General features: G+C 40.5%; 1 protein-coding gene across 2 annotated transcripts in view; it reads left to right on the top strand.

The window, feature by feature from the left end:
* tbc1d22b (TBC1 domain family, member 22B) overlaps positions 1 to 26,646 on the top strand; it is a 94,728-nt gene that overhangs the window by 44,368 nt on the left and 23,714 nt on the right. For both annotated transcript variants that reach the window (XM_037535816.1, XM_017716461.2), the window contains 3 exons: positions 11,156 to 11,262; positions 15,349 to 15,424; positions 24,681 to 24,808. In XM_037535816.1, coding sequence (XP_037391713.1) covers positions 11,156 to 11,262; positions 15,349 to 15,424; positions 24,681 to 24,808 — 311 coding nt within the window. The remainder of the gene's footprint in view (positions 1 to 11,155; positions 11,263 to 15,348; positions 15,425 to 24,680; positions 24,809 to 26,646) is intronic.

Genomic DNA, 26,646 nt, shown 5'->3' on the forward strand with positions numbered 1-26,646 from the left:
TAAGCGTTCTAAAACAGTTGTCAGCAGTAGATGCAGGGTTTTGGTGTTTGTTGGGTGGGTGAGCTCTGGCCTTTACACCGAGCTGTGTCGAGCAGCGGAGAGGTGAAGTTGGAGCTTTCTCTCATTGCTATTCTCCTGCCGCCCTCCCCTCCCTATTTGTTTCCTCTCCTCTGCTGTGAAGGTTAATTACTTCTAGATAGTTAAGGATTACAGGAGAACAAAAAAAAGCAGTGCATTGATCTCTTCCTGCATGTGCCAACCTCGCAATGTCACCAGTCCACACATATCGGGACATACCCTCAGATTACCTGGAGCACTGATCGATTTCTTACCTCTCTCTCTCTCTCTCTCTCTCTCTCTCTCTCTCTCTCTCTCTCTCTCTCTCTCTCTCTCTCTCTCTCTCTCTCTCTCTCTCTCTCTCTCTCTCTCTCTCTCTCTCTCTCTCTCTCTCTCTCTCTCTCTGTGTTCTCCCCACAGCTCATTACTGAAAAGCAGGTTTTTCATCCTGATGCTTTACTTCATTCTGTTTGGGCCTTTATGCTGCTAATTTGTTTGTGTGTGTGCGGCTGTAAGAAAGACAGAAGCAATAGCTCAAGTTGAATGAGCTTCATTGATCTGCGAGGTTTAAAAGTTTAGCCAGGCTTGCGGTGCTGCCGCATACACGCGTGTCTGGCACTCTGACAACCAATCAGATCACCTGATCACATCATGCCACCCACCGAGGGGTTCGAGATGGTTGAGGGCTTGTCTGTGGGATGTCCTGGGAATAGTAGACTGATCCTCATCTTCATGTAAGAGCTATCGAATGGGTAAAAAACAGCTCGGGGATGACGACACTGACCAGTAATAGATACCTTGCTGTGGCTGATACTGATGCCATTAAGTGGCTGGCACAATATGTTGTTTGTGGATAAAATATTGTAAAATATGGACTTTGCAGTACTGATGTAGCAGGAGGCCACATTATGCAAATGAACCTGCAACGAATCACATTACTTAAAAAAAAAAAAAAGTACTTGGAGCATTCTGATCAAACTCCTGCATTCCAGATGAGTTTCTTTATAATTATAACAATGGCATCAAACTTTTTTTTTTCTTCATTAAGCTGGTTTGATAAATAGGTGGGCTTGATAAATTCTTCTTTTTATTATTCTGTGGGTTTTTTTTTGGTTTTTTTGGCAGCACTTTCTCAGGTCATATTTTTCAAGCTCTAACTGCAAAACTTACAGGAACATAAAACCTATACAGGAATCGTGTTTCATCTCACTTACATATGCTACATTTTGAACATCAGTGGCCTCCGTTCCCTGTAGAATATGTGTTTTAACTTATTTTCACTTAGAAAATCAACCAAACATGGATGTACACACAGGCCTACATTGCCACCAATGTATCTTGTACAGGTAAATCTACTGTTCTTTTAGGTGACTTGAACTGCATGGCTGAGTGACTTTCTAGGACTACATGATGTGCTTCAGTCTTCTCAGAGAACCTCCTCAGAGGAAAAAAAGCATGAGAGATAGAGGAGTATTGGTTCTTCTGAGCCAGCTCGATAGCAGTTAGTGAAGAGCGCCGGCAGGCTTAGCAGTCACAGTGGCCTTTGGTTTAACGTATTGGTATTGATAAGCTAAAGCATTTGAAGTGGAGAGACTGAGAGTGTGTGTGTGTGTGTGTGTGTGTGTGTGTGTGTGTGTGTGTGTGTGTGTGTGTGTTTGAGAGAGAGAGTGCGTGTGTATGTGTGTGTTTGCATGTGCATATGTGCGTGCGCATGTGTGTTTGAGGCTCTGTGTGTGTGTTTGTGTGCATACGCGTGTGTTCGCGCATATGTGCGTGTGTGTATGTGAGCGAGAGGGCGCGCGCGCGTGTGTGTGCGCATATGTGCATGTGTGTGTATGTGTGAGAGAGAGAAAGAGAGCGTGCTCCCAAAGGGCAGATCATCTTACTTACTCTGACAAGAGAAGAGGCCTGTGGAGAATATACATATACACACACACACACACACACACACACACAGTTTTGCTCTACATCACTAAAGGATGGGAATATTTTAACCAGGGTGACGCAACATCAGTTTGGTAAAGGTTAATATAGCCTTAGTCAATACAGACCGCACCAAGAGTGCAGAGACACAACAAAGGTTTTCAGTGCAAATTCTTAGCACACAATTATGTATCATATTAAAGGTTATGCAGGTGTATTTAGAGCAAAACAATATTACAGGTGTTAATGTCCATGAACATGTAAGCGACAGTGCTGCTTTGGGTATAATGCCGAAGTCCACACATTTGATCCTCTCATTGTGATGTCAGCACTAATCAACATTGAAACCTTTCAGCTGTTTAAACCACTTTTGGACCATGAAGAATATGAGCCAATTGGAATTGTTTAGAAAAATGTCAGCATTATTTAGGCAGAACCTGCTGTTCTTACCAAGAAAGACAATTGGATGCACACCACTGAAAAGTATATCCAAACATATATTAGCAAATAGCTGTTTTATGTTAACATGACAAGTGTTGTTCCTCCTCTTGTTAAAGGATCTGGTAGATTTCATCACTCAACATGGCCAAGATCATTTTTTGGCATTAAGGAATCATTTGATGGACATGCAAGATGACCAGTCACTGTGTTGTTTTTGTGTAATGTGTAGAGGGAAATCATTGACAAAACCCACCCATTTGAAACATAGAGCGAGCAGTGTCTCAGCTGACCCCAAGAAATGCCATGTCAGTTTTAAACAAAACTGTTGATAAACTTTTAAAGATGCTATACTGCAAGCAACTTTCTCTAATCAGAGCACTAAATCTCACAAGGTTCATCGTAGTGACTATGCAGAGAAGACCACTGCTTGCTGCCGGTGACTAGCATTTAAGAAAGGTAAGGCAAGATTTGTTTAGCACCTTTTTCATACCGTGGTAATTCAACATGCTTCACATAAACGCAGATATATAAAAGCATTAGGTTATCCTACATCTTTCAATCTAACACCTCAAAGACTTTTGCAAAGTTAGTTACAAAGGCATAATTGAGAGAACGTAAACAGTAATAAAGATAAAAGAGAAAAGCATTTAAAAAGAATTAATAGAGGCCTAAATATTTACAAAGAAACGCAGTTGCGATCATACTGGAGTCATTTTTCTGCACGCCGAGTGAGGACAATCATCATAAGTTACTGCTGCAGCCGTAACTGAACAAAATCTTAATTCATAATAATACCAGCCTCTAAGATGTTAAATATTCCTTGGGATATCCATGCTAGCAAATTTATAAAACCTCTAAAGAATTGATAAGTTTACGATAACATTTAGATGTACGAATAGAAAAAATAAATAAAATCAAGAGCTTAAAATAAGACATAAAATAAGGGATTCAAAGAAATTAAAATAGTACTTGAAGTGCAGTGAGAATCTCCCTTAAACCCTTAAAGAGCAAAAGACAAAATAGCAACTAAAGTAAGATACAAAAGCACAAAAAAACAAGAATGTTTTTAGTCTGGACTTAAAGATGGATTCATTTGGAGCATATCTACTTTTGCCTGCTAAAAATAGCGTTTTTTTGTTTTTTTGTACTGTATACAGTACAGATATGTAGCTCTGCTCCACTGTTGGTATAAAAGTCATGAGTAAAATGCAATTTAACGTGTAATTAATTTTTAGTTTTCTCAAAATAATCAAATATTTATTAAGCTCCCTGGACAAAAAAAGTCACCTTGCATGTTTAAGATTAAACATAAATAACGTAAATTCAGGCTCCTGCATATGGCGTTGCATGACGATGATTGGGCTATAAATACTTTGTGTGATGGGATTCATAGATTGAGAAGAGGTGATACAGCGCAGTGAATGTCTTGTTCGATATCTGGAAAATGGGTCACAAAGCAGATGTTCATGATTGACAAAAAAAGAGTGATTGCGTTTGGCCATGCGAAAGGCCATAGTGTGAAGGAAGTAGCTGAATTGCCAGGTGTATTGAAGCGTATGGTCATACGGGTCGACCAGGAGTGGTAAAAATCCCAGTATACAGGAAATTCTCTTTAGAATTGTGGCCGAAAGACCAAACTGACAGACGGCCCGCCGGCATCCTTCGTGACCTTGAGAATAAAAATCGCTGTGTTCTTTCAGAAATTGGTTGTGAAAGACCTGCATTGGTTTCAGGAAGCAATTCTTTCCTGGAAGTGAAGCAACAAAAAAATTTTCTCCACCTTAAACACACAAGGTGACCTTTTTCTTTGTTTTTAGTTTGTATCCCCCCCTGAGCACCTGACCACAAAATTACCCACAATGCGCATCATGTTCTACCTTTTTGAATTGATGCTGATTTTCTGTTCTTTGCATTGCAGATTCTCTTCACGTTTTGCTAGCTGCTGGTTACTGAAGTAGATAAGTGGAGCATGGCACAATGACCTCATTGCTATGAGGGCTCAGGGTATTGTGGGTCCTAAAACCTTTCTTTGTATCCTCAAATAGGATTTCCTCTGTATGGTCCAAAGCTGCTTTTACAGCTGTGTTTTTGCCGTGTGGATGTGTCTGTCCGGGCCGGTGTGGAAGGCTGTTGAGGTGCAGAGTGCGAATATTGGAAGCTAAAGCTAAAGGGATCAGGAGTAATAGCCTGAATGTACATCTCCATGACATCCGGTCATCCAGCCTAGCCCAGTGCCTGACTGTGTGGCCAGGCAGCCCCATTCGTTTACTTCACTTTAGCCTCCCTCGCTTTTTTCCTCTTCCATAATCCCTTGCTTTTTTTCCTCCCCGCTTTCTCTTTGCTGTCCAAACACCTGTTTGGCCTCACCTCTGCTGCTCCAGCTGCTGGTGCTGCAATGCAGGGATATCGCTGCTGCGCTGTCAGTGTTAAAGGGGAGCCAGAGCAAATCTGCTCACACTCTGGGTGACCAATGTTGTTCCACTTCTACCCCTAGATCAGGATTGCATTAATCAAGAGTTTAGAGTGATATTTTGGCCAAAAATCATGCCTGCACAGTTCTCTCTTTACCTCAGATAAAGTAGGTCATACAAGACATGTTTGGTGTGTGTGAAAGTTTTTTCTTATAGGTGAACTAACAAGTTCTAGAAGTACCAGTTAGCGTTGTGCAAACTGCATGCCTAATGCTGCATTTACACTGTTACGGAACAATTGAAATATCAATGTCTTCCTCAGTCAGCATTGATGTGAATAATGTTCTATTGTTTTTTTTTTTGAATAATCAGAAGGTCAAGATTGTATGCATCATCAAACCTGATAAGATTAGACTTAGATCTGGGTTTGATTATCAGAGAATGAGTGTGCTTGCATGCACTCAATAATCTGATCATAATCGGATTTCTGCAGTTATCTCATTATTCAAATGACCATGTATACGGCATACTCTGATTTTTTTTTATTTATTTATTTTTTCAAATCTGAGTAAGGTCTTGAAATCTGATAAAGAGAGCTTGATTTTAGCTTAGTAATCAGATTTCTGCATGCATGTGAACTTTCTCAGTCTGCGCATGTGCGAAAACAGACGGAGGTACCGGAAATAAGCAAGCATTGTTGCCGTAAGATACAGCTTTTGGAGTGGTGCTGAAACTAACTACAGGCTTGACGAAATTAAGCATTTAAATATTCATCTTCTAGATAATGTGTATTCATATTTTCAGGTAAAAGCTTTTTTTAAAAGCTGTTGCTTGAAGTTTTACATTACATCCTATCTTCTTCTGTGAGTTTACTGGCTGGTTGCAAAGCAGAAATCTGATTACTGCCTGACTCATGAAGACCTGGAGTTTCCCCATTGTCTGATTACACAAGTACATGTAAAAGCATTGGCGGGATTATAGACAGAATATGATTTTCTGCAGTTTTGGGATTAATTAGTGCATGTAAAGGCACTCATTGATTATCTGTCAACATCATTCATTTCTAGAGCTTAACAATTTTCAAGGAGGTGACTGACCATTATTTCTGACCAGTTTGTTACTGTGATTTAAATTGTGATTATCTATAAATTAAAGTCCTGTGGTCATTTGCATAAAATCTTACATTTTGTTCTTGTTTTTGCCATAAGTGAGCTGCCCAAAATGATTTGAAATTTTAGATCCTTAATTTAAATTTCTTTTTTTTTGACCGTTAAAAGATTAAAACTTAAAATTATAGCTTTAAATTTATCCTAAAACCTTTTCACTTAAGTTAGATACTTAGTGTTTTCTGCTGGTGGCCACAGGCCTGTTATTTTGAGCAAGAAGGCAAGACTGTTCACTTTTTCTGGCTTGAGACTTGAACGCTGAACAGAGTGCGACAGAATGCCAGTTACTTGTGCTTGTGTTGTCATGTACATAGAACAATGTGGCTTTGGATTGGTCTTATCATTCTACTGGAGGTTCACACGCTCCATTTTAAGTTAAATTGTTCAACTGGAAACTTAAGACGTCATTAACCTTTGTTGATAAAGGCTAGAAATAAAACTGAAGCTCCTGCGATTTGAAAATTACTCTTTCGAATTGAGATTTCAAAGTGATTCATCTTTCAGTTCTTGTCATTTCAGTATATTAACATCCAACCTGTCTTCTTCGCACTCATATCTGTATTTGGGGGCAAAGCATTATGTTTAAATATGTGCTCTTCAGCCGGTGGTCTTCCATGTCGCACAGGAATGTTTCAAAAGCGCAGCAAACGTAGAGTTGCAGACGCTAATCATGCTAATACTACCTGGCTTCTGATTAGGTAAACACATTTCTTTGGCCGCATTCATTTGCATAAAGTTAATCCTCACTCAACCAAATCTGACGTCCAGACCAATCATGCACCTCACATCCACATCAAGCAGAAATAACACGTCCCATTGAGAATGAATGGGATCAGTTGCAGTGTGCTGCTGAACCGGAGCAAAGAAAATGCAGCTTTAATCGTCACACACTCGCTTCAGACTGCATTACGTTTAATTTCAGATAGACCTGCTTATGTGGTTTCTGACTGTGTGACACTGTGACATACAGTGATCTATAAAGATGAGCAAATGTAAATAGCAGATGCAGCAATCTTGTGAGTTTTATCTCTACCTTTTGTCCATTTTTATAAACAGCAGTTTATCAGTGTCATGAACCACATAAGCAAATCAATTTGAGCACTTCAAGGAGAATTCCTTTATTTATTTATTTAGATTTCTGCACAATTCAATCATTTAGATGCAAGCAGTCATTCAGAATGGTTTGTTGTACAATGGCTTGTTGTACAGAAACAGATTTCTTTAAAGTGGTGGTGATGGGAAGCAGGAGTCACAACGTCTCCAATTCAAATATAGCCATTTTATAGCTCAATCATCAATGAACGCACAGGTTTAGTATGTAGTGTTGATAGTGCCACTTTACGAGGAGCCTGGCCTCTTCCTATTTCCACTGTTATATCAAAAACAGGACTGCGAAACAGAAGAGGGCGCTTGCGAGCAAGTCCGAATGGTGTAAAATGGCTAAAAATGAAAGGTTAAAATAGTTTAGTTACTTGCCCAGAACTTTCCTTCAATTTTAGAAATTAAAAGGTTGCATTTGACTAAAAAAGCAAAAAAAACTCACCTGAACGTTTCCTTCTTTCTAAGGCAAACGGGTATCTGGCAGCTGGACGGTAGTATTACTGCTACTGAGTGCTGATTGGTTGGCAAGTGTAGCAGCTCATTGGTTGTCCATGCTCGCTGACGTTATGAGCATAAATGAGACACCGTTTTAAACCTCTGTAACTTGGTTCAAAACCTCTTAATGTAACAGCAGTGTTAAAGTGTTTAATGCTGTTCTGTGTTTAGAATACTAAATATAAATATTACTTTATATTTGAAATGTTTAAGGATTTATAAGCTATGATTTTGCTTAAATGCTCCATCTTAACCCTTTCATAACCCTCTAGTGTTTCAGATTGCTGGAAGACATTACAGAGCAGTAATTCTCTAGGTTATCTGGTTTAAAAAAAAAAATCGTAACTCTCTTGGGGGGAAAATGTGTTTTCTTTGGCTACTATTGATACTACCTTGTCCTGCATGGGCCTCTCTGTCATGAATTAGTTTTAATTCATGTTTTAGGTGAAATCTCAGGCCTCAGACAGCATATCCATAACCATTTCAGTCGTGGGCTGGAGGTTAGGGAACCAGCCTCGTGACTGGAAGGTTGCCGGTTTGATCCCCAGAGCCAACAGCACATGACTGAGGTGTCCTTGAGCAAGACACTTAACCCCCAACTGCTCCCCAGGCGCTGCGGATTGGGCTGCCCACCGCTCCGGGCAAGTGTGCTCACTGCCCCCTAGTGTGTGTGTGTTCACTAGAGTGTATGTGGTGTTTCACTTCACGGATGGGTTAAATGCGGAGGTGAAATTTCCTCGTTGTGGGACTAATAAGGGTCTCTTAATCTAATCTAATCTAATTTCATGTGAACTTTCTGTGAGGGAGCTTTTGGAGCCATTTAACCCTTTTGGACATCCGGTTCCTATCACCTCCACTGTAAACAGTTCTAACTTGATGCGTTTCTGTAAAATACAGCATTTTATATCAAACATGTCTGGAAGACTTTGTTTACATCTCAGTCATGAATTAAGCCGAAATTTTGAAACATTGGTGGAATTCCACTTTAAGAGCTGTATATGGTTTGAAGCTGCTGTGCAGTTTCAGTAGTGATGACTGAGCAGCTGTAAGCTTGTTTTGGGTTTAGGTCAGTTTTTTTTTTCTTTTTTTTCTTTTTTTTCTTTTTTTTTTTTTCCTTCTTCTTTTTTTTTTTTTTAACCCCACCCAAACCATTTCTTTGATCATCTTTGTTAGTTTCCAGGGAGCGTTCTCAGTCTGAGAGTGGTCGGTCTTTTGTTCGACACTTGAACTTTAGTTTTGACCTTCAGTTTGGTTCCGACTCACCTTTGGTTCTCTGCAGTGGCGGAGCTGCTGATTGACTGACTGATTGACTGAATTGCCTTCACATCACACAGGCTGCATACAAACACACACACACACACACACACACACACACACACACCCCTTCACTTCTCTCGGTTTCATTCTCCCTCCCTCCATTTCTTTCCTTCATACATTTATCTTCCATTCTCTTTCTCTCTCTGCCTCTCCCTCTGTTTAATTCCCACGTCTCTTTGTTTATCCATTTCTCTTCCTTTCTATTTCCTTTTCTCCTTTTTCATCTCTCTCTGTTTGGTCTCTCTGCCTCTCTCTCACGAATTCCCCATCCCTCTTTCACTCATCTATTTCTTTTCTTTTTTCTTTGTCATGCACATTATTTTGTCTTTCTTTCTGTCTTTCTTTCTTTCTTTGTCTTTCACATTCTCTATTTTATTCTCCCTCCATCTCTGTTCATTCAGTCTCTCTCTCTCTCTCTCTCTCTCTCTCTCTCTCTCTCTCTCTCTCTCTCTCTCTCTCTCTCTCTCTCTCTCTCTCTCTCTCTCTCTCTCTCTCTCTCTCTCTCTCTCTCTCTCTCTCTCTCTCGTATGATTAAGCAGAACCAGTAAAATATAAGGAGGGAGTGTGTTATTGTGTGGTGATGTGTTACGCTGGTGTATAACAGCACTGTTCAACACAAACTGATTAAAGAGAAGATGGGAGAGTATTACAGAAAGAGGTAGAGTGAGGGTATTAAGGAAAGGGTCTTCAAGAAACACAGGGAGGGAGAGAGGGAAAGAATAAGAAAGAGTGAGTGCTAAAGAAAAGGGAGTATTACAGAGAGAGAGAGAGAAAGAGACTATTAAAGAGGAAAGATACTGAAGATAATAAGGGAAAGGGAGAGAGTCTTGGAGAAGGTGGGAAAGAGAGTGAGTGTTACAGAGAGAAAGAAAATTGAAAGTGAAGGAGAGAATTAAGAGAGTATTGGAGAAAGTGGTGGTGGACAGTAACAAAGTAAATATAACTCATTACTGTACTTATGTTTTTTTTGTTTTTTGTTTTTTTTTTTTCAAGTATCTGTGCTTTTTCCTTTCACTCCACTACATTTCAAAGTCAAATATTTAACTTTTTACTCCACTGCATTTTGAGAAATCTGTTATTCCTTTTGGTTTGTGTGTATAAACATGGAACATGTCAAGACAAAAGAAGCATGAAGCAAGAACACTGATCAGGGCACAGCGGTCACTTTGTTTTGGGCTTGTTTGGACCTGTTGGTCATACCGACCCAGTGCAGCACACGGTTCAACATCAGCGCAGCAGCGTAAAATTTTGGGAGAGTCTGTTCAACATAAATGATGAACTAACTTTGTGTAAATTCTGAAAAAAGAGGTCAGTCACAACTGCATATGTGTACATATTTCTAGATTGTGGCGTATTTACACAAACACTTTCATTTTATAGTAAACTGGTTTCGGCTAGTTTGTTTATGAACAGAGACCTACAGATCAACATTATAAAGGATACTTATCTGTCATCCTGTGATTTAATATGTGGTTTTTGTTCAACTTGTAACTGTTGCAAATAAATCTGAAACTTTGCTTGTTCACAAAAAGTGATTTCAGAGCCACTCAGTTCTACCTGATGGAGATTGAAATTCAATGTTTTGTGCTTATGATCATTTTAATTGACAACAGTGACTAATTAATGACATTTAAGTGACATTGGAGTGTTTTCACCTGAAATGAATACATGAAGCCTTGTTATAAAAATGATAACAGGACATTAGAGCCGTAATTAATCTTGTAGTACTTTTACTTTCGATACTTCAGTACATTTGAAGTTAAATACTTTTGTACTTTTACTCCAGTGGAGGTCTAAAGGGAGGAACTTCTACTTTTACTGGAGTAATATTTACCTTGAGTATCTCTACTTTAACTCCAGTACATGATTTGTGTACTTCGTCCACCTCTGAGAGAAAGTAAGAGTGAATATTAGGAATAGAAAGAGAGTCTTGGAGAGATTAAGAGGGAATTTAAGAAAGCGTGGGAGAGTGGAACAGACTTAAAGAAAGGGAAGAAGAAAAGGAAGAAAGGTAGGCAGAGGAGTGTTAATGAAAGGGGGCAGGAGAGGGAGGAATAGAGAGGATAATGAATGAGGAGAATGAAGATGTGAGCAGTATTCGTGCTCTGACAGCCATGTGTTGTTTGAGCACGCAGGCATGAATCGGTGCCCTGAGGAAATGTTAAGTAAAGCCCATGAGGGAGGAGTGAGAGGATCTGTGATGTCTGAATGACTCTCTGACTCTGTGCGTGTGCTGTTTTACAGAGGAGGATGTGGAGAACTTTGAAATGGCCGCCCTGCCTCTGGAAACGCAGCGGAACATCGAAGCAGACAGCTTCTGGTGTATGAGCAAGCTTCTGGATGGAATACAGGTGTGTGTGTGTCTGTGTGTGTGTGTATGTGTGTGTTTTTGTACATTTTCAGGACATGGATAACTGGACTTTTTCGGGAAAATCTGAAATCTACAATGTCCGCTTCAACAAAATGGTCCTTAAAACCGAGAGTCCATGAAGTCATGATGAATAGACCAAAAGCAATGGCCCAGAATTACTCAGAAAAGAAAAGATCTTACGCTAACGTCCATAAACAGTTAATGTTTCTCTTGGAAGGTTACCATTCTGGATGTGAGGTTTGTATAGCGTTGCTAGGCAACCCAATACTGTGTAAAAGTTAGAGACCAGACATCATGTATTTGATTTGATTTGCAGTCATAACAGCTCTTAAGTACTGTGATGCCTAAATACTAACACTCAGGGCCTGATAGGATTTGTAGCTTTTACTGAGTAACAGAAATGGATGAAAAAGAAGAACAGTTGCAAATCAAAGCTGCTTGTGTTCTCATACAAATGAACTGACCGCCCCAGAGTCCAGACCTCAACATCATTGAGTTTGAGATTACTTGGGTCATATGAAGGAGAAAATGTGCACCAGTGAACTGAATCTATTGTATTATTTATATATTGTATTACTAGTAGTAGCTTCGCTCACTGGTGTCACATGAACATTTTCACTTTTTATTTTTGGTAGGTTTTAGTTATGGTTTCTTTTATATTCTGTTCTTATTTGGTTTAATATTGCTAAGCTATTTTTGTGGGTTTTTTTTTATTAATTATATTTTTATTTATCCTAATTTTAAGTTTTTATTATATTTTATTAAGTTATTATGTTACTATATTGTTGTAAGTTTATTGATTTAATTTGATTTATTTTTGTGCTACTCTGATTATTACGTTTTGTACAAGTGTTTGTTCCAGCCATGCAAGCTAATTAGTTAATTAGTTAGTAACCGTGCTGTTATTTCACCATAATATCACAGGTTTTTCACAAACACCATCACCCCGCAGAGACGCCATTGTTAAGCAACGACTTTGGAGGAGACGCTCAAGCCGTTTGAACGTTTTTACTTCTTACTTTGCCACAATCAGAAAATGGACACTGAAGATTCTGACTGTCACTTGGTCGGTGTAAGGAGCTGGAGAAGGAACTGCCAGCTGTGCAGCGAGTGAGGAGCCCGTTACTCTGATGTTGCGAAATTTGGCGGAAGGAATAGCTTGGATTAGAACGTATAAAATGACGTGTTCACGGCCAAATTCATTACTTTCTTTATTTATTTCATTGTTCTATAAAAGCAGTAGAACACTCAAGGTCATATGTTATCACAAACACACGGCTGTGATTTGGTCGCAGGCACTAACCAAAGCCAATGTTATTTTGCGATAACACTCCCTCTTCCCTGGCCTCTGTATTGGCTCAGCTACATTGTAGACGAGGCTCTCCCTCAGTGTATCTCATAGTTTAAATAGAGGCTGCTTGATTAATCGAAATGCTACCAAGTTCTAGGTAACTTTGGAGGTGTGCAAAAATCTCCCTGCAGATTCCTTTGGAAAAACTCGAAGCAAGTCTCCTGAAAAGAACAGAAGCTGTAATGAAAGCAAAAGGTGGACACAGTGAATACTGAAAATCCTGAAAATTAGATGTTGATGCTTTTGTCATGTTCTGTTCAATATATCACTGCTGTCGGAATAAAACCTCGTATCTCCATGTTTGTCATTTCAGTTTTCGACCTCATTTGAAAATGCCTGTTCTTTACATTGTAAAGTTCATGAAGAAAGAACCAGAATCACAAAATTCTGGTTCCACTGACTTGCATTAAAAGTAAAGCATGTTTGTTTGTTTCCTTCTATTGTAAAGTTATTGTTTTGGAAATACGAGGTTTTTGTTCTGATGACAGTGATATGTCTGCTTTTTTCCCCCTGACACTGTGAATAGCTTGTACTTAATGGCTATTTTGACTTGAAAGTAACTAAATAAATCTGGTACCTGACATTTGCACAGTACTGTATGCGCATGATCCCACATTCTGACATAGAAACAAACCTATGTGTGTTTTCTGCACACTGTGCATGTTTTCTGCTCTGTGCTCTCTCACTGTCTGTTAGAATACAGTGCGCAGTCAGAGCTTCAGAACAAAAACACAATGTCCTTCTGATAAACTCTATGGATTTTCTTAGATTTCCTGTGTCGTTATGATGAACTACAGAAGAGATCTGAAGGTCCATGCTGTGAACCTCCTTGGATCTCCTGTAGTTTATCAGTGTGACATTCTGTCTAACATGCCGTTAGGTTGTCTTTTGGAAGAAAAGACAGTGAATACAGCTCACTCAAAGAAGTATACAGGCTGTAGTCGTCAGCCTTGAGGACAGGACACGTCAGCCCAGTGTGTTTTCTCTCTCATACACACAGAGGGGTCAGGGCAGTCTCCTGTAGGCAGGGTCAGCAAAAGCATGTGACTGTCACCGTTCTGCTGGATTTACTGATCTGAGCCACAGGCTAACACACATACTCTCCGTGTATCACTCTCTTGTTCTCTCCAACCCTCAATCCGTCTGTATCCATCCATCCGTTTTTTTTCTCTCGGGCCCGGACATGATCTGCAGCCCGACAGACGGTCACTGGCCCTCGCTGACCCTCACCGACCGCTACGGGCAGAGAATCAGAAACAGAATCACTCTTAATCTGCAGCATGTGTCACACACGTCTCAACTCATTCAGCGCTGCTCATCAGAGAACACTGTCGGGGTACACTGAACTGTGCAAAAGTCAGAGACCACTCTTCTGTGAAAATGGCCATTACACAGGTTATTCATTTTCCAGGAGATATTTCTCAGGAGATTAGACACAAGATCATACAGTGATGAAATTTTAATTAAAATAAGTGGAAAAACAGGAGTTTTAAATGAAGTCTTCTGAAAAATTTTGAAACAACCATGCAACACCTGGTAGCCCACCAAAACTGTCAGCATCAGATAAACGGCACTTAAAGCCTTCATTTTTGAGAGAAGAGAAATTTAAGCAGCTTCTGATCTGAGAAACATCCACAGGTATTTCTGTCCATCCTTCCACTGTGAGAAGACGACGAAGTGCTATGGATCAGAAAGGAGGTGTCACTGTCAAGAAGCTTTTACTGAGAAAAGGAAACGGACAAAAAAAGAGGAAAGTTCAAATCAGTACATCAAACAAAGAAGCTGCTAGTGTTCTCAGAATAAAGCTACTCTGAGCTCCTCCCGGGTGACCGAGCCCCTCCCCTGTCCAGTAGAGTGTAGCCCGCCACCATGTGAAAAAAGCTCATTCTTTCAGTCATTACCCAAAGTGCATGACAGTAGGTGAGGGTTGGGGTGTAGACCGACTGGTAAGCAGAGCTTTGCCTTATGGCTGAGCTCCCTCTTTGTCACTACAGTCTGGTATAGTTTATTCCTGTAGCCTTTCCCAGCCTGTGGACGATCTCTCCCGAGATCCACTCCTCCACCTGGGGCAGGTCCTTTCCCCTTACCTGGAGTGGGCATGACATTCTTTTGCGGACTAGGACCATGGACTCGGACTTGGAGCTGCTGATCTGCATACCAACCACTTCACATTCAGCTGCAAAAGCTGATCTGAGTGTAATTTGGATTGTGAGAAATGGAAAATGCAACCAACTTCTAAGACTGAACTCTGGACATGTGCAAAAATCTCATTGCAGGTTTTTTTTTTTTTTCCATTGAGAAACTGAAAGTAAGTCTTCTAAAAAGAATAGGAGCTGAAATAAAGGCAAAGAGTGAGACACTAAATACAGAAAAATGGTAGTACTAATTACTATCTGTTGGCTGCGGTGCAGTGTGTTCTTTCTGAATGTGTACAGAACATCATTCTTGATGTAGAGCAGTAGAGAGACACAATAGTGCTGGCAGAAGCTTGGCAAGTGTGAAGTGAGGGGTTCTATGTGTGGGAGAGTTAAAGAGAGAAAAAAGCAGTGAGAAAAGACAACAGAGAGAGAGACTAAGAGGGAGAAAGACAACATTACAAGTGGTTTCAGTTAATTAAGCTCAGGGCTGTGCAGCATTAAAAGCAGTGCTAATAGAAAGCCATTTAGGGAAGTAGTGTGTCTATCAGTGTTACTGATGTACGTTTTGCTCTTGCAGGATAACTACACATTTGCTCAACCTGGCATTCAGACCAAAGTGAAGGCTCTGGAGGAGCTCGTCAGCAGGATAGACGGTGAGACCTGCATCCTTATGTCTGTCTGTCTGTCTGTCTGTCTGTCTGTCTGTCTGTCTGTCTGTCTGTCTGTCTGTCTGTCTGTCTGTCTGTCTGTCTGTCTGTCTGTCTGTCTGTCTGTCTGTCTGTCTGTCTGTCTGTCTGTCTGTTACCTCCAAAATGTTACGTTGACAGGAGAAGGAACATTAAGTCAATGGAACCACAATTTTGGCCTGTTTCTTTTAGTCCATTCATCTTGATATTTACACACAATGTAAAGGACAACAGGCATTTTCAAATTCTTGCCGTTTTTCAGTTTTTGGCAATGTTTTTCTTTTGTTCAGCCTCATTTTATTTGATTTTTATTGTTAGAATACTGCCGATTTTCACTACTATCTGTTTAGGAATCAATACATTACATTTGCACTAAGCTAATTGAGTTGGACTTTCACTTCTCTAGGCTGGATTTGATATTTACTTACGGCAGCGTTATTACTGGTACTTTAAGTTGGTAAGATATACAAGGAAAATATTTCAATTTGAAGCCGTACTATAAATTTTGCTTACTTCTAGCCTGTTAGATGTTTGGGTGTCTGTGGAGACTGTCAACTGATAGCCAGTTTAACTAAGCCATAAGCCATAGGTAGGGTGGGTGTTATGAAGACTCCTCTTTAGTAGCCTTTTGGTTACACAAATGGAACGGTGACGTCACCAGAGTGGTGTGAAACTTGAGTGAAGTGGTGAGAGGCTATGAAGGCCATTACATTGTGTTTGTTGCTTTATCTTTTCTTTGTGGAAATGAAGATGTTCTTATTTAGTACCATAAACAACATATATACAAATATTTCTAAATAAAATACAATATATGGATGATATGATACATGATAGAATGCTTAAATAATCAATAATTTGATACTTTATAAGGTACTTGGCCAGTCCATCACCTTTACCCTCTGCAAGGCAGTTGTCATCTTGGAGGTGTGTTTGGGGTCGTTATCGAGTTGGAAAACTGCCATGCAGCACAGTTTCCAAAGGGAGGGACATGTTTGAATTCATATTTCCCTCAATGTGCCAGCAGCACTTATGTAGCACCAGACCATGATGCTACCACCACCATGCTTGACTGTAGGCTAGAGACAGTTGTCTTGGTACTCCTCACCAGGGCGCCACCACACATCCTGGACACCATCTGAACCAAACAAGTTTATCTTGGTCTCGTCTCGTCCACAGGACATGGTTTCAGTAATCCATATTTTTGGACTGCTTGTCTTCAGCAAACTGTTTCCGGGCTATCTTGTGCATCAGCTTCAGAAGAGGCTTCCTTCTGGAATGACAGCCATGCAGACCGAGTTGATGCATTGTGCAGCATATGGTCTGAGTACTGACAGGCTGACCTCCCACTTCTTCAACCTCTGCAGCAATGCTGGCAGCACTTATGCATCTACTGTTTGAAGCCAACCTCTGGATGTGACACTGAACATTTGGACTGAACTTCTTTGGTTGACCCTGGAGAGGCCTGTTTGGAGTGGAACCTGTTCTGGAAAACCGCTATATGACCTTGACCACCTTGACCATTCTATTTCTCACATCCTCAGAGAGTTCTTTGCCATGAGGTGCCATGTTGAAAATCCATTCTCCAGCATGAGCGAATTGTACCCAAAACACCAAATTTAACAGCCCTGCTCCCCATTCACACCTGGAACCTTGTAACTCTAACGAGTCACATGACACCAGGGAGGGACAACGACACAATTTGGACGTGTTCACTGTGAGGTGTATTCACTTGAGTTGCTAGCTATTTAGACATTAAAGGCTCTGAGTTAAGTTTTCAGAGGACAGTAAATCAAGACTGCTATACAAGCTGAACACTGACTACTTCAAGTTATGCCCAAGTTTCATTTCTGTTGTGTTGTCCCATGAAAAGATATAATAAAATATTTGCAGAAATGTGAGGGGGGTTTACTCACTTTTGTGAGATACATTTTTTATATATATATGTATATGTGTGTGTGTGTGTGTGTGTGTGTGTGTGTATGTGTGTGTGTATATGTATAGGAGAGAGAGATGCAGACAGAAGTTTTTGAATTACTTTAATATTGCAAACCTAAAACTTCTTGTATTTAATTTTTTTTAGTAGTTTTAACAGTGCAGAGAGGATGAACCCAACATTCAGAAACATTTCTAAGAATATCATTAACATCACATCTGAGTATCAGTTCGGCAGCAATTAAGCGAGCCATTAAAGCAACTGCCTACTTTTCTCTCTCCTTTCTAGTAAAGGTTGTTTCTTTTTTTGGGTTCATGTGACTCAAACCTCTCTGCGTGCGAGGGCTGATCTGAAATCAGCGTTTATATTGAGCATCTTTTCATAATTTCATTTGTACAATCCTCAATTATTTTAGATAAGACAGCCAATCTCTGGTCCATTTCAGCCTTTCAGATCTTTATGAATACTGAAGTTATTATCAAGTACTTTGAAACTTTATGACAAAGGAGACAAAACTTAACGTACCAAGACTGTAGTGGCTCTGAGACCCAGCTTTAATCTTGGGCAGTGCTTCTCCTTTGAACAGTGAGATCCACTGGAACTGATTTCTCCCTTTCTAATCTCAGGAGGGCTCAGTTACCTCAGAGACCCTCTCTGATGCATTCAGTACAGAAACAACTGCAGTATGATTTTCTCTTCACCTTAAGTTACCTAATTTATCTCTCGCTAATTCACGTTTGATCCACATCTTCAGCTGAGGATCTGTTCTCCTCCTGGTGACACTTAGTGGGCAGTTTTTACAACAGTTGAAAATGGTGCTCCTGACATTGTTTGATCCCTTTAGAATTTATGGTTCAACAGAAACAAAATTACATTAATTAAATTGCTGTAATGTTACTCTTTCTCCTATAGATCTAAATTTTTGGCAAAACAAGATTTTATTGTAAAAATGATTGTAGTGGATCTCAAAAAGGCCTAAATTGTGTTTGGATTTGGCTGTCATTAGTGGTCAGCAGACCCCACCCTTTTAGAGGTTCTCCATGACTTCATGTGATACTTACAGACCTTATTACTACCTTATTACCAGTGTTGAACCATAACTGTTAGTTAGGTCTCTTATTACATGCAAGAAATGTCAGAAATCTGTCAAAAAATTGAGTTATATTTATCTGTCAAAAAATGGAGCATATAGAGTTTCCAAAAGCTAATGCTGGTAAAAATGAATATTTATATTCAGATGAACTATGGGAGCTTATAACAGACACTTTACATTATACATTGCTCTTTTCGGGTGACTCTTCATGTAAAGACCTCAGAGCTGCTGCCACTGTTTTCCATTTATAACAGGAGCAGCAGGTCTGTGCTGACCAGGTTTTGTCAGTTTATGACAACTGACTGTAACTTGGTAAGATTTGTCACTCTGTCTCATATCTAGAACTTCTAGAAGGCCTAGAGTGATGATTTTATTCAAGGAATTGGTCTCATTTGTTTGTAAATCACAACATGATTGGTTGATTCCACTGTCACTTCCTAATTATTTTAATGTTTAATCTGAACCATTAGGCCTTCAGCTCAGCTCCTAAAGGCCTAGCCAATCAGAGAGCATAACTGCAGCTACATAGATACCACAGGAGACAGTAATGTTTTCAATCAATACTTAACAATGGAAAAAGAACATTAATAATTGCAGAGTTTAAATACTACAAATGTGATGTTTCTATTAAATGAAAATGATCTAAAACATAGACAAATTGTTGTGACATCCCAGAAATTATCAGGCTTTCCTCAAATGCATAGAAGTCCCTACAGGTTCCTCTCTGCTCATCACTAACTTATTACTTAGTATTAAATTATCACAAGCTTTAGCCCCAGAACAGATGCTGTGAGCATGAGCAGATTCAGTGAGTGATGGCAGGGCGAATAGCTTTTCCAGGAAGACGGGCAGGGAAATCAATTTCTTCATAAGTCCCTACGATTAGGGTGTGAAAGCTAGCAGGAACACGGTGAGAAAGAGAGAAAAATGGAGAAGAAGAAGTGGATGGGAGCGATTCTCCGTCTCAGAGGGGAAAAAGAAGTAGAAAGTGTGAGAGTGAGGCAATGTTAGAGATGAAATTTCAAAGAGAATATAAATTTCAGATTAAATGTTAAAAGTCTCATTCACTTTACGCATGCGACACACAGCTGACTGTTTGGGATCCCTTGTGATGCAAAGCTTGCGTAATATATTGAAGAAGAACTCGATACTGAAAAGCTTTTTGAAATTTTAAGTAGTTGATTTTTTTTTTTTCTTCTTCATTGGGAGTTTATATTGCTTTGGCTCTGTTAAAGTGTCCATTATCATTCTGATAGATGTGGTTTCCATTATTCTCCTCATGGGGCTGCTTCAGACTTCGGTGATATCCATCATGAGCGCAGTCAATACAGGCTCGTTCTAAATGCCATCCTTATTCTTCCCTTCCTCTGCTGAATAGAAAGCTTTATATATTAAACATCCTTATTCTCAGGGCTCCTGGCTCTGAGCCTTTTGCCTTCACCCTCTCCTTTATTTCCAACTGAATGTAATTGTGTGGAGCTCTGTGGGGGGTGTAGTCTAAATTTGGTGAGGCAGGTATGGGTGGAATTTGATGCCACCTGTGCTTCAGAAATCAGTAAGCCTATTGTTTTCCTTTTCTTATGAAGCTCAGAATTGTAAGTGGCTAGAGATGCTTGAAGTTTTTTGTTATTGTTTTCACCAAACTTCCTAAAGGAATTGTCTTAAGGTGGTCTCAAGGGAAATAAAGCAGATTTTTGGTGTTTCAGTATTAATGAAATGTACAGATCTCTCAATCAGATTAACATCATTTCATAGTACAACGTTCAAGAAATACATGTAAAAAGCATGTTTTCTCCTTCTATACTGATCGACTTCTGTGATACCGAATAGAGCTGTATAAGAAAATCATGAGATCTTACCCATTCGTGTTTTGTAAATATTATTCAGATAAGGTGAATAAAGTGAGAAGGGTCAGGTGATCTTTGTCCTTGTGGTAAACCTTACTAAGTGATCAAAGCCAATTGATCCAACACCTGCACTACCATTCAAAGCTTTGGAATCACTAATATTATTTCAGTATTTTCAATAATTTAAGACATGTTTTTGCAGACAGATGTATATAGTTATTAAAAAATTATTAAAACCAAAAATAAAATGTGATACACAGGAAATTCTTGAATAAAACCAAAATTCAGGACACACTTCTGAAAACCAATATAATTTGCCATTTATGTTAATATAAGGCAGATCCCTAAAAGGCGATCATTTCCATGTTTGAAAAGAAAACTGAGAACAAGAAGACTGTAATATAATATAGAAAATATAATGGTTCATGATTTCTAACCTCCACTATAAGGAAGAAAACACCTTGTCTTATGTAGAGCTTGTGGCTTTGGAAATCATGTCCAGCTATTAGGAGTATTATTCATGCGATTTCCAGGCACTGATACCACTTTTCCCCCATTCAATACAGATACCTGGTCCTTGACTGTCTGTGCTGATACTAACTCTGTCTAACCCAACTAAATAACCGTTTGTGATATTTAACACTAACCTATTTTTGTTTACTAATTATTAATTCTATAGTAAATAATGCTGCTGAATGTTGTTTCACATCCAAATTTCCTAAGTCATTTGTCATGAGTGCATCTTGTTGAATCGTGCTCACATTTCTGAGCGTCAGACTCTGCCGGGATTCAGTAAATATCATGCTAACAGCCATTCATGATAACCATGGTAGTAGTGGTTGGGTCACAGGTTTCCTGGTTTGGTTAAAGCAAAAGTTTGCGAATCCCCAGAGCTGTGTGATAAAGCTGGCCAACAGAGGTACACCACAGGCCTGGCTAGTGGGCTGATATGCTAAGGCTAAACCAAGAGTAAAGGCTGTCATTACACCAAAAGACCAGCGATTCATTTCATTTGCATCTCTGGTTGCTTCCTCTATACTAACCTGGACTAACATTAACTCATACTGTTTGTATGCTCGTATCTACTGTATTTTTGACACATTGGTGAAATTAAAATGGCATATCACCTATTACCCACTACTGTTGCCTTTATGGCGTTATACCCGGGATCAGCTGATCACACTGAAGCCGATTGGCATGGCGACCAGGACAACAAACATCCCCGAAGAGCTTTAGAGACGGAAGCACAGGGGATGCAGCGCACAAGGAAAGCGAGGAAGAGACGGCGGAGGCTTATGGAGAAGAGGGGATATAAGCTGCGTCTCCCCTCCCTCATCATGGGCAACGTGAGATCGCTGGCTAATAAGATGGACGAGCTAACAGCACTAGCCAGGAGTCAGAGGGAGTACCGGGAGTGTAGTCTAAAGTGCTTTTCGGAGATATGGCAACACCAGGACATCCATCCATTCCATCAATGGCTTCCAGAATGTTCTAGTTAATAACTGCTGGTGTAACCCTGGTCACATAACTGTCAAGGAACGTGCTTGTTGCCCGGACATTGAGCTTTTGGCTGTAGGCCATATTATTTGCCATGTGAGTACTCACATGCTATTATCGCTTACGCCCCAGAGAGGAAAGAACACTGGACCTGCTGTATGCTAATGTTAAGGACGCATACCGCTGCTCCCCCCTCTCCCCTCTGGGTAGGTCAGACTACAACTTGGTGAACCTCAGTCCCTGTTATGTGCCACTGGTGAAGAGTCAGCCTGTGACCATGTGGACAGTGAGTAGATGGTCTGAGGAGACTTACAAGGCACTGCAGGAGTGCTTGTGTGGCTACTGTTTGGCTGGCACTCTGTGAGCCGCACAGAGAGGACATCGGCGGGCTCACAGAGTGTATAACGGACTACATTAACTTCTGTGTGGACTCCACTGTCCCAACCAGAACTTTTAAATGTTACCCAAACAACAAGCCGTGGGTAACAAAAGACAGTAAAGCTCTTCTCATCAAGAATAATGATGAGTTCAGAGCTGGAGACAGAGTGGAGGTGTGAATGATCCAGAGGGAACTGAAGACAGCTATCAAGGAGGCAAAGAACAAATATAGGAGGAAGCTGCAGTGGAAACTCCAGCAGAACAATATGAGGGAGGTTTGGAATGGAATGAGGACCATCACCTGCTTCAGGTCCAGTAACAACTGAGGAGTAGAGGGCAGCATGGACGGGGCCAACAAGCTAAATCTGTTCTTTAACAGATTTGACACTGCAGGCTCCACACTCCAGTGTCCTCCCCCATCCTGACTGCTGCCGGTTCTCAGCAGCCCATTCCACTCACGCCCCCCCCACTCCTGATCGCCTGCCCCTCTCCTGCGACTGTCCATCTCACACCTCCATCCCTCCCCCGCCCATCACCTCTACAGTGAGTCTCACTGCTGACCAGGTGAGAAGACAATTGAAGAGACTCCACACAAACAAGGCTGCAGGCCCTGATGGGCTTAAAGCCTGTGCCTCCCAGCTTTGTGGAGTACTGCAACGGCTTCAATATGAGCCTCTCCAGAGGGTCCCTATGATGTGGAAGACATCCTGCATTGTTCCTGTTCCAAAGATGCCACAACCCAGTGACGCCAAGAACTTACAGGCCAGTGGCACTGACGTCTCATGTCATGAAAGACCATGGAGAGGCTAGTCTTGGATCAGCTCCGACCCATAGTCCAGCCTTTTCTGGACCCCCTCCAGTTTCCCTGTCCACCCCGCCTGGGAGTTGAAGACGCCATCATCTACCTGCTCAACCAAGTATACTCACCTGGATAAGCCAGCCAGCACTGTGAGGGTCATGTTTTTTGATTTCTCCAGTGCATTTAACACCGTATGGCCTGCTCTTCTGGGTGATAAACTCTCAGTGATGCAAGTAGATGCCCCCCTCGTGTCCTGGATTGTTGAATATCTGACTGGCAGACCACAGTATGTACGCCTACAGCACTGTGTCGGACAGAGTGGTCAGCAACACTGGAGTTCCACAAGGAACTGTCCTCTCTCCCTTCCTCTTCACCCTCTACACCACGGACTTCAGCTACTGCACAGAGACTTGCCACCTCCACTTTCTGATGACTCTGCAATAGTTGGATGTATCAGCAAGGGTGATGAGGATGAGCACAGGGCAACAGTGAAGGACTTTGTCACATGATGCGAGCGGAACCACCTGCAGCTCATTGTGACAAAGACAAAGGAACTGGTGGACCTGAGGAGGGACAAGGCACCGGTGACCCCTGTGTCCATCAGTGTGGACACTGTGGAGGATTACAGATATCTGGGTGTGTATATTGACAATAAACTGGACTTGGCTAAGAACGCCGATGCCCTCTACAGGAAGGGCCAGAGTCGTCTCTATTTTCTGAGGCGCCTGAGGTCCTTCAACATCTGTCGGACTATGCTCAGGATCTTCTATGAGTCTGTGGTGGCGAGTGCTGTCCTCTATACTGTTGCAGGCTGAGGGTGGCCATCAAACTATAACTCCTCCCTCAGTGTGTGATTCACAAAGTGTGGTTCATCTGTGCAAAACTCAATACCTTACAGTAATGTTCATATGTGTAATAATAATAATAATTGTGTGCAATAAATGAGGTACAATACATTTGAACTGCTTTATACAAGATATTTAATATTATCACAGTCACCACCACTTTACTGTATTCATAAGAACTTGTGTACATATTGCAAATTTCTCTATCTTTGTTTTAAAGTGTTTACTCTTTTGCATAAATGGTTGCAACTAACAACTGCAGTTTCCCTCTGGGATCAATAAAGGATTCTGATTCTGATTAGAGATTTTGCCATGAGCATTTTTACTGCTGCTCATCAACCGCCACCAGTATGTGAAGTTACGTCACAACACGTATACGTCAGAAACTGCTTCATGATTTCGGTCATAGGTATTGGTATAACCATCAGCGATACTGATACTGTATTCTACTGATACAGTAACAGTCTAGCTGCAACTTTAGCATTTCCATACCACTTGAAGACCTTAAAGGTCACAGGTCTAAGCTGCATCAGTCTGGTTTTGAGCATTTCGCTGTTGGTCTGCTGCTGCTTAAACTGTTTGAATGTGCATGCTCTGACCATCCTTTTCTCCCTGCCTTTTGTCTTGAATACCACTTTCAGTTTTCGGTACTGTATGCTTCAAATAATTCTTAGGAAGCTGTAAAGCATTATTAGATGTGTTGAGAATGAGTGGTCGAGCCGCAGATGGTTCTGAAATGGCCAAGAAAGCTGTTAAACATCCAGACTGAAGTTACTGAAAGTGACCTGTGAACTGAACGTGTGCGCATGTCCCCTCTTTGTCCCACTCCAGAGGATGTCCACCTTCACTTTAAGAAGTGTGAGGTAGAATACCTGCAGTTTGCCTTCCGCTGGATGAACAACCTACTGATGAGGGAGCTGCCGCTGCGCTGCACCATCCGTCTGTGGGACACCTACCAGGTACACACACCTAGCCAACTCGCACCTCAGGCACAGCGGATGGTCGTACATTACTGCTCAAGTTCATTTGTCATATTAATAATGGCTAGGTTACTCAAAATGGCACATTTGTGAAATTGACTATGTTAACGCCTTTGCAGAAAAAGGTTATTTATTTATTTATTTATTTTGCATTATTTCTTCCATTGAAGCTCATGTTCAGACGACTCTCAGGTGGAATTAATCAGAGACTTTTGCCCAAATTTATGTCCGTGCCAGCTCAAGTGCAAAGTCATTGAAGAAAGACGTATCAAATACTGAGAAATTCTGAAATTCATGTGAGCAAATAATAATAATAATAATAAAGACTGCACTTTATACTAAAACTTTTATGCTGATAAGATCATTTGTATTAAAGTTTAAATGAAATTAAATTAGAAATGACTGCAAAATAGAATCATTTTCCCCAGCAGCCTCACATTTTTGGACCCCACTAAAGCATATTATAGTATTGTTTGGTATTGATGCACCAACATGGGAATTATGTGCTCATTGTATTTTTTTTTTTCTTCATTTGAAAGCAGTACCTTTTTTATAGCTATATGACTGGACAAAATAAGCTTCAGCAGAATGACCTTAGTAATCCCGTAACATTGTTTTGAATAATGAACACATCTAAGCCGCTTCTCCTTCTGAGTCGTGGGGTACATGAACCCAAACGTAAAAATATGTGAACACATTAAGTTAACACTTTTTCCTTGACCGACATCCAGTGAGAGCAACAGTGGCTGCATGTTCCATCTAGCGAGTGCGTATGTCATATGTTCAGTGAATGATTTCAACATCGCGACTGTAGCCCTTTGCTCTCATGTTTCTGTGCTGTGTCTCATTTCGAGGGCAGCTGAAGCTTCTCGCTTTGCTATTACTTTTGTCTGCTCGTTGTTGGTTTATCCATAGTTCTATGCCATATTACTGATATTGCCTGCATGAACGCTGTGTTTTGCTTGCAAATGGTACTTCAGACTTGATGTACGTCAGTGATAAATACGTGAAATAAATATGTTGCAGTAGCTGGAAATGGTTTATCTAACTACAGTGGTGAGTCAGTCATGGCAACATGCGTGTAAGCAGCTGGGCCTGAACTGGGGAAGGTTGTAAGGGTCAAACTTTTATACCCATTCCAGGCACATCCCTTGATGTGAACCATAGTAGTACCATATTAGCATCATTTCATACTTCTCCATGAAATAGTTGAGTACCTGTGTCAGGTCACAGTAGTTGTGTACATTTACCTACAACAAATATGGCTTTGTCATTGAAAGCAGTGATTAACTAGTGTAGTCGTTCTAGTAAGGTCTGTCTTCAAATGTCATTTATAGATTGTTCATAGGGATTAATGTATTTGAGTGACCACATATTATCCTAATTATTTTTATCCCTACTAACTTGAATATATGCTGTCCAAACCAGTGGTACAGGAAACATTAGCTTTTAGCAGTGGAACAGTGATACCAAAATAAAGCAATAAGCCATGAAAGGTTACAAGATATTGATTTTACATCTAGTACAAGATTAGCTGTTAATCAGACACAATACAGTACAGTAAAGTACACCTGTAAATAGTAATTTATTACAAACTAAGCAGCATGGTTCACTGTAGCTTAACAGTAGGCTATGGCTGGCAAGCAGTATAACAGTCAAAGGCCAAATGATTTTTAAACAATTAGGCTGTATGCCATCATATGTGTAAATAGTGAGTATTTTACAACAACTTTGATGGGTCAGCCAGTCAGATTTTAGACCAGACCTACCTGTTTGGTAAGTGCTGTGTTCTCATTATACACTATTTCCAAAAGTAT

The sequence above is a fragment of the Pygocentrus nattereri genome, chromosome 28 (assembly GCF_015220715.1).
Source record: "Pygocentrus nattereri isolate fPygNat1 chromosome 28, fPygNat1.pri, whole genome shotgun sequence".
Lineage (NCBI taxonomy): Eukaryota > Metazoa > Chordata > Actinopteri > Characiformes > Serrasalmidae > Pygocentrus > Pygocentrus nattereri.